An 8,961-nucleotide genomic window follows, 5' to 3' on the forward strand; every position below is an offset into this window, starting at 1 on the left:
ATATGTCTCGTTGAAGACCCCAACTGCTCACCTGGGCACTGCAACATATGACGTTGTACGAGCACGTGACTATGCATTTTTGGGACAGGTATGGATATTCGCGCCAGCCGACAAATTCTTCTCACCAGTCAACGATGATTTCAATACCCTCCATTTCCACTGGTTCACCTGCAGAAATAACGACACGACAAATGGACCAGGAGCCTCTATTTGATGTTGTACGATGCCTACCGCCGGACGATGACCTGATCTCCGACGCACGAAAGGAGATACAAAACACATTGGATAAGACTGAGGCATTTTCTGAATTTGGATATGTTCCACTGGGCTGGGGTAGTAAATGTGATGAGCTATTTCATCATGGATTGAATGTGAGTCCATATTCTCATCTACTAAGAATTTCACTGATGTAACGAGTAGTTATCTGGCAATACTCTCATCGAGCAACAATGTGGCCCTTATAGTGATGCCGAAAAGATTCGAATGGTTGTCTTGATGAGCAAAAACCACCGGCCGCTCCTCAACGTTAGTGTAGGGCCGAACTACATCCTAATCTTCAGGCCATTCAAGGATATCCTTGACTCCAATAACGGTTTTTTTAAGATGCGGAATGGGCGATGCATATCATCATCCCAATCTTTTGATTGCTTACAACTGGATCAAGCCCTGATTCTTGATGGAAATGTGAGGATAGACTACCCTTTGACTGGAGGAGGTCTTTGCATGTTACTTGTGATGAAAAAGAAGATCTAAGAGTTAATATCTGCATTATGGAATAGTTGCATGAATTAAGATGAATTAAAATGATACCTAATATCTAGCTTCCATAAAGGGTCAAGGTAGACCTTAGTAGTGCATTAAGGCGGGATCCAGAAGACCACACTGTGAACCCTTAAAACCACCCATGTTTAGAACCGCCGGCTCTTCACTGGAAGGCCTGAACATGTTGCAGAACTTGTTCAAGTGATGAATCTGCAAGTGGAGTGAAAGGTGTGCTCAACTGCTGTCCACTAAACAATACAAATGAGGCATCTTCATTAGGCAGAGAGAATGGGACATTGGTAGCGGGACTCTGAAATTTCTCCCACTCTCCTTGAAATATGGTGTGTTCAAGTGATGGGTTTACATTGAATGTACTGTCACGGGTAAGGTGCGGAAAGTTTTCTCTGAGTGTCCCCTGTTGAATGGACGAATCTTCACCAGAAGTCCGGAAGATCATACTTTGCCTGGAGAGTGCATGCCGAAGTGATGGATCTTCGCCAGCAGTCTGGGGGCATGTCCATGGTTGGAACCCTCTAGAAAGTGCATGTTGAAGTGATGGGTCTTCACTGGAAGTCTGGAAGGCCATCCTTGGCCATGGTTCCCTTGTGAGTGCATGTTGAAGCGATGAGTCTTCACAGGGAGCTCGGGTAATCATATGTGATGGTTGGAACCTCCTGGAGAGTGCATGCTGGAGCGATGGATCTTCGCTAGTAGTCTGAGGGATCATGCATGTCCATGGTTGGAACCCTCTCGAAAGTGCATGTTGAAGTGATGGGTCTTCATTGGAAGTCTGGAAGGCCATCCTTGGCCATGGTTCCCTTGTGAGTGCATGTTGAAGCGATGAGTCTTCACAGGGAGCTCGGGTAATCATATGTGATGGTTGGAACCTTCTGGAGAGTGCATGCTGGAGCGATGGATCTTCACTGGGGGCATCGTAGCGAGGGAATTGCTGGGAGGGCATACTTTGCTCTGCATCTTGAGCAGGCTCACAGTTTGGTGTAGCTGTTGTCAACATGGGTTTCGGTGTCGCGCCTTCTGATGGTGCATTGATGGAAGCTTGATCATTCAAGCGGCGAATCACTTCAATCTCTTCTGGGGCTTGCAGTCTACAATAGAGATTGATGAATGAAATATCAAAGCAGTGGGGTGGACTGGGTACAGTCGCATCGTAGGGAATATCGATATTGAACAGCGAGCTAAGTGTTGCTCGATATTTGTCCTTATGATGACCGCGGAGGTGCCGGAGGTAGAAATGGACGCTTTTATCACATTCATCACATCTGCTTTTATCTGAAAATAACTTTGCCCAATCTCGATGGCCCTGTCGAATATGAAGGTAGAGTCTATCGGGTCTTTTGAATCTCCGTGGGCATCGTGGACAGCAGAGCTTCCCAAAGTTGAGCACTTGCAATTGTTCTTTCAGGCGGCGGTTTTCCTCCTCGAGTTCTGTGTTTCTTTCTGAAAGGGCCTGCTTAAATTTGTTGCTATTTTGCATAATGAGGTCTGTACTTGCTTCATTAGCTATGCAATTGTGGGAGAGTGGGTTGGTATATAGTCAGTCTGCTCAATGGATGGACTTTAAGGTTTGACATCTAAGAACGGAATTAGCAAATGTGGAAAAATTTAGATGACAATTGCTGCAGTCTTAAGATCATCTATCAACTGGTCCAAATTCCTCAAATCACAACTCGTATATTTGACTGTGATTTAGTGGTGTATACATAGTATAAAATGATATTTATGCTTATATAACATAGCGAGCATAGCAAGCAATCTCAAGTATGAGAAGCGTGCGAAGCGAGTGAAGCATGCGTGTAGGCAGCTGAGGCATACGCCGCGTATGTGTGGTACGCTAGTCCGTAATAGGTAGCCTAGGGCCAACACTACAAAAAGTTTCATTGTGAAAAATAATCAGTAGAAGGAATTGCTCCAATAGTTGAAGAATAATAGTTAGAGCAAGAACTTGATGGTACTAGCTACTTGAGACTTTGTTCTGATATAGGATTACCAACAAAATTATCCTTCTGCAATGGTAAAATACATTAGCCAACACCAAACATCACAGCCACATCAGCAATACCCAAATCCAAGGAGTTAGCACCATTCCAAATCTCGTCAGGCACTTTGAAATTGGGGCGATTAGTCGGAGAAATTTTACAACTAAGAGCGCGTATGGTAATGCTAGAGGTCCATCAAATCTATTCTCAGAGAATGTGTGAAGGATATTGTGTAGATGATGAGTATGAGCCTTCAGATACTCCAGCCGCTCTTGAAGTATGGGCTCTGAGATGAAAACAATGAAAGCCAAGAGGGCATTTTCATTGCCGCGACAAACTAGAAATTAGCATGGTGATGTTAATTCTCTTTGTATTTCATACATCACCACGCAGGATAGTCTGAGTAACAATGGGCGTTGTTAATCAAGTACGGACCATCGCTGGAGGAATGGGACTGGAGATTGGTGGGATTAGTTTCAATATTCTTGCCTGTTAGCCATGCTCTTCTAAGTAGGTGAAGCACACTCACTACTGTACTTAGCACAATGAGCACTGCCGACAGAAGTGCATATGAGATGTTAGAATACATTTTGTAAGAAAGGGTAGTATAGGTGGTCCATTTTGAAATGATCCGTTGCGGAGAGATGTCTTGTGGTTCATCAGGTGGTCAATCTCTTCTTCACTCTCCCTGAACAAGAGTTATCGAAAAAGAAAGTAGCCTTGGCTGGAGAGCAGCTCAATTTAGGGAAATAATCGTATCCGAGTCCCAGTCAGTGCTATCAAAACTTGATGCTTAGCTGAGGCTCGCCGTTGGCTGGGTACTTGCCATCCTCACAAATAGAGCAGCAAAGCTGTTTCTCTCTTCTTCCATATCGGGGTTGCCAATCACTCTCAAACTTTGGATGGGTTTGATTTCAAAGAGGAAGTTGGCAGTTCCTTGCAAATCAACGGTTGCCAAACTATCCACTAGCGGCTGCTGGAAGTGGGTCTAAGGGACTGGAAACTCAGTTGGCCCCACTTTCCAATTTAGCGTCGGCTGGAGGATATTTTGTAAGAGGGTTGAACCTTGGGGGGTTTGGATTGGTTCATCCCCTCTACTACCGGCGTGGCGCTGGTGGGATTGAGCTCTTTTGCCCCAGTGGCCTAACGGCTATCATCTATCTAGTGGCGGGCTAATATATGTGTGTGGGTGGAGAGCTTTTGTCCATAGGACCTCCATGGATTTAATCTACTCATCGTGTATAGTGGTAATCACGTGCAGTGGAGTGGCCGCCTGGGCAACTGGTGCCCAACATAATCCATCATTACATTTTCAACAACACTTCATCACCTCACTGACAGAAAAATGGGTATCACAGAGAGTAAATTGCTAGTTGCCAGCTTCTCTAGAGCTTGTAATGAAGCAGAGATGACTGATGGTCCAAGCCAGAATAAAAATATTCTCGCTGACCCACTGGTGCAGAGTCAGATTAAAAACATCCTCTCCAATCCACAGGTGAGTCGCCCTTGCAATGCAGTTTTGTCTCACCTGTTACTCAAACCAGACAGGTTGCCTCTTATGCCACATCGATTTGGAAAGAACTACCAGCTGGCGCAAGAAACAAAATCACCGGCCGTGAAAGCCCCACACAGAGGGCAACCAAAAAATTTCAAACTGCCATCACTCTATCCTCAGATCTGGAAAAGTTTGTCAACAATTGCAAGGGGCATCCCAGTTACTTCTTTAGGTCAATTGGCAGGAAATTTGATCTCAGGTTCCCTCTCGCTCAATGCTATCAATTTCTCACTGATACAAAGTTGAGCAAATTGCAGCGGAGAATCTTCCTCATTATTTTCGCTCGCTTGAAGGCAAGACTAGGACATGTTCGCCTATCTCCTGTTGCCCAAGAACTTCTTATTTTCATCCTTCTACATTCAGGCTTTGTTGTTGAGGATGCGTCGGATATTTACGAAAATTTTGGCGACTGGGCATCAAGAGGAGAGAAGTATGAGGCACTGGCAATGGCTTGTGGGGGGCTTGATTTCTTATTTGTCCTCCCTGACAATATCTCCGACACATTGTAAGTAGGTTCTAAACAACTGACAAGAGCAGGCTGACAATTTTATAGCTGGGAGAAGGATCTGCCAAGGTCTGGCAAAGCACGTGATGAGCTGATAAAAACACTTCAACAAGGCATTCGCAGATTTGTGGAGGAATTCAGTGATGTTTCAATCTTGGAGGAAGTTATTGCTTATATATGGCCTCGTCTGGAGGAAGAGATATCCTCGGCTATGAAGCAGCACGAAGGAACCCACCCTCAACAATCTGCGCATATTCTAACCGGTGACCCGAATATCTTCCATGGGGAGCCAACCACACACGCTCCAACATCGAATGTGGATGGACCCCGCCCTCAACTGCTTGTGCCACAGTCAGACTCAGATTCTGTACAAAACAACTTCATTACATCCTCAGCAATCAGTGCTTTTGATTCAATTGATATCGACGAAATGGAGCATCCTCAGCTGTCTGAACAGTGTTTTCCTGGCCGGTCTCTCCATATGATACAACATGCAGATATTATAGAGTCGGCACAAACTCCTGCACAATCTTTAATGGGTCTTGCAAACCCTCCCTCTGAGCAATATCCTGGGCAATTTCTTTCTCTAGAACCACATGTTGATATTATTGATTCAGCACCTACTCCTACGTCTACCGGTTTTACAAACCCTCCCTCTAGCTATTCCTCCGAACAATATCCTGGGCAATTTCTTTCTCTAGAACCACATGTGGATATTATTGATTCAGCGCCAGCATCTACACAAGCTTTACTCACAAACTCAAATGCCCCATTCAGATATCATTCAAGCCTATATATGTAAAACAATAAACATGGTAGTAACACCATCCATGCAGCGGAGTTGCATATTTTCCTACAGCTGTGTCAATCCATAGCCTGTCATTTCCTCATACAATCGTCCTCATAGGTTGTCGGTTTCCGGAATCATAACTATCAATAAATCGAGAGCCGCTTCGAAGGTTTGGGAACTCGAGATTCGCATGTACTGTCCCGGATGGAGGTGGTCGCCAGAGATGTCAATCGCGTTCGATAATGGGAAGAAGATATTATCAAAACCAGAATCTTTTGAGATTGTCGTTCTCCCAGATAGTCTCCAGAGAACATGACGATAGCCCTACAAATAGTCAGCTTTTCCCTTCTTGCTCTTGTGCCGCATAATTTTCCGTACCTTTTTATAAAGGCCCATTTTTCGAAGAAAAGGCTCAAGCCTGGCGTGACGCTCGTCATCGGCACATTTCTCTGCATTTTCATTGACTTGACTTGTTTTTGAAGTGATAAACCATCCCGCCAGTGCATCCAAATGCTTTTTAGCATCATCACTCATCGAGATCGGGGGCATTTTTTATGTTGACTTCCAGTGAATTTATTGCTTATCTTTCCTTTCAAGTTACAGGTGTCATTTTCCTTTTAAACCCCGCCAGCATGAACAACTTTTGCCCCACCCAGACTCTGGGTCAACAATTTTCCGTTAGTCCTAGGTCTGCTGGCACGTTTATTGGGCAGCTCCGGTGTCCTTATTAGCTATACTACGCTAGCCCTACCACGTGACCCTCACTTGATTGGTAAGCTAGATTAGGTCTCATAATAAACTGTTGGGGGGATTGGATTGGGTGATTCGTACCCTCTATACCACCATGGCGCTGGATTGAGCTCTTTTGCCCTAGTGGCCTAATATAAACTGAGTTCAATGACACCTGCGCCATGCTGGCGGGGACGAACCATTAGTCAGTGAAGTGGTGGCCCACGACCAAAGCAATAAGAGCTGGCTGTTCAAAAAATGACATTATCACACCTTCTAATACACTGAATTTATTAGACTTTCAGAGAAAAGATACACTCTACAGAGCAGATGAAGGATGAATTACAGAAGATATGGGATTCTATTACACAGGAGGAGATACAGGGTCTTATGAGGTCAATGCCGCGGCGAATCACTAATACAGAAAAGTCTGCTTAAGGATAATAATGCTGTGGTTACACTTCTGCTTATCTTTCTTCCCTTAGCTGTTGCCCAAGCTGCAGCATACATCAATGAAAACGGCATAGGAGTGGTTACTTGCTCCTTCTATTGATGACAGACGTTACATAGTGAAGAGAGAAAAGAGAAAATGGGATAAAAAAGACTCAATGTGTAGGAGAGGCAGTGCCACGGAGATGGGCGCTTGCAAAAAGAAATCAACATGGGAGATGAATAATTTCCTCCAAAACGAACCGCTGGTATCCCACCCAGCCTGCTATGTGGTTTGAAGTACCATTTCTATTCCCCAAGAAAAGCCATCGCAGCCGTCAGAATGAAAAAGGAAACAGAAAAGAAGATAAGAGAAAAGCAACCAAGGAAAGAGTTACCTCTAATGCTGTGGAAGAAGAAATGCAACCTGCAATTCACAACACCCAGAAGTTAACCATGTATTTAGTTCGACTTTGGAGCATACAGTTTATAATTGCTGCTCTTGCTCTCCTCGATTCCACTGCAGACCAAAGGCACCTGCGCGAGAATGACCTGTAGGTCGTTGCTCTCATCACTCTCACTCCTCTCACTAACATCCGAAGCAGCAGCAGACATAAGATCTATGGGAGTCAGGTTTGCCGAAGGCTCCAATGGCCCAAGCGCGCTAGTGACCAGCGAACTCATCTTGCCCACATTTTCAAAAGTAGATGACTTAGTGCTGCTGTCAATGAGCCCTGCCAATGGCCTGCCCATCATGCGGGGAATTTTGGCATCTCTAATATCTGACCCATTCACAGTCCCATCAATGATGCGCAGGTTTGCACGGAACATCTTGGGATCCCTTGAGTCATTATATATGCCAACTTCCTCCAAATTCAAGCTTTCCAGGGCAAGCATCTCAACCCTGTAATCTCTGAAGAACCACTCTTTGTCAGGGGCTAATCGCTGATCCATCAAGCGGCCATATTCGCGGCCTGCTATGACTCCTTCCATATCTAATCCGAGCGAGAGGTCATCGAACATGAGGGACATGAGCTCTGATTCGTAACATCGGCCAACAATGTGATCTAGATACTAGCATTGTAATAATACAAAATTCTGGCTATCATGGACCGGTTGCTGACAAAATCCAAGACATCTATGGCATCAGAGGAGGATTCAAATCTTGCGAGGCTGCGGGATGAATGGCGGCCCGTCAGTGCATTGATATCTGCTCTAGAGCAGACAATAACTTGAACCAAAGCATAAGCACAATTGACAACTACGCCATCGGTGATGCTATACAATTCATGGTTTGGACTAGCGGGAAGGTCATTCATGGTAAAAATCGAGGGCTTGGGTGGAGATCGAGGCAGGTTGGGGGTTACCTTAGTGATGCCTCAGTTCAACAGTTATCACGGGATATGACGAGCATCAACTTTTGAAATACTCGAGATGAAAGCTCTACATCTTCTAAAGATTTGGTGGGAGGATGGACCAAATAAGAGAGTTGGAATGATTTGCACTCACGCTCCAGTGACATCAGTCCCCTCGCCTCGAAAGCCTCTAAAAGCATACAACCACGTGAAACTGATGCCCCTCTCTCTGATGATCATGCGCCTTCACTTCTGTCGAAAAACATTCTGGAAATACTTGACTGTACACGGATTTCTATTTTGCACTTGTGTAAATGGTCCTTGAGGATTTGTTGAGTAGCTACATATTTGGCGTGAAGAGATATATTTGCCCGATTCATCACACTCAAGATTTGATTTTGGCGATCGCATCATCATATGCCTTGATAACAGGATTATATAAACGCTTCGGATCTTGCGGGGTGCCAACGATAATTCCTCTGTCCCCGTACGGGAAAAGAATGTCTCGTATAGCTCTGCAAAGTGGTTTAGCAAATTCAAATGCTGGAGGAAACTCAGTCAAAATATCCTCAAGCCCATCTGCACCCATATCGGTTCGCTTGATTCTTGCGATTTTTTTATAAGTTCCATTATACCACTCCTTCAGCATACTGTCTTTCGGTAGAGAAAAATCGTTCGTTAAGATGCGCTCAAATTCACCTTGATTGAGGTTTTCCTCATGACTTTCCGTGCACCATTTGTTTAGCATACTATCGTCTGACCAGACCCGTAACTGATATAACCTCTGCAATTGCATTAATTTTTCCCAACCGTGGCGGGCGCATTGCCAGATAAGCACG

General features: G+C 44.8%; 3 protein-coding genes across 3 annotated transcripts; 1 reads left to right on the forward strand and 2 right to left on the reverse strand.

Moving 5' to 3' along the window:
* Window positions 1-4,104: 4,104 nt before the first annotated feature.
* On the forward strand, window positions 4,105-5,304 carry HCAG_00505 (predicted protein; the record flags this gene model as incomplete). The annotated part of the gene is made up of 4 exons (XM_001543409.1): window positions 4,105-4,254; window positions 4,572-4,819; window positions 4,868-5,170; window positions 5,277-5,304. The coding sequence occupies 4 exons, from the start codon at window positions 4,105-4,107 to the stop codon at window positions 5,302-5,304; spliced, it is 729 nt and encodes a 242-aa protein (XP_001543459.1).
* A 1,690-nt stretch (window positions 5,305-6,994) lies between these two features.
* HCAG_00506 (predicted protein) lies at window positions 6,995-8,086 on the reverse strand (the record flags this gene model as incomplete). The annotated part of the gene is made up of 4 exons (XM_001543410.1): window positions 6,995-7,050; window positions 7,166-7,194; window positions 7,252-7,804; window positions 7,843-8,086. 4 exons carry the CDS (start codon window positions 8,084-8,086, stop codon window positions 6,995-6,997), a joined length of 882 nt encoding a protein of 293 aa, XP_001543460.1.
* Window positions 8,087-8,507: 421 nt separating this feature from the next.
* On the reverse strand, window positions 8,508-8,918 carry HCAG_00507 (predicted protein; the record flags this gene model as incomplete). The annotated part of the gene is made up of 1 exon (XM_001543411.1): window positions 8,508-8,918. One exon carries the CDS (start codon window positions 8,916-8,918, stop codon window positions 8,508-8,510), a length of 411 nt encoding a protein of 136 aa, XP_001543461.1.
* Between the last annotated feature and the right edge of the window lie 43 nt (window positions 8,919-8,961).

The sequence above is a fragment of the Histoplasma capsulatum genome, genomic scaffold (assembly GCF_000149585.1).
Source record: "Histoplasma capsulatum NAm1 scaffold_1 genomic scaffold, whole genome shotgun sequence".
Taxonomy (NCBI): Eukaryota; Fungi; Ascomycota; class Eurotiomycetes; order Onygenales; family Ajellomycetaceae; genus Histoplasma; species Histoplasma mississippiense.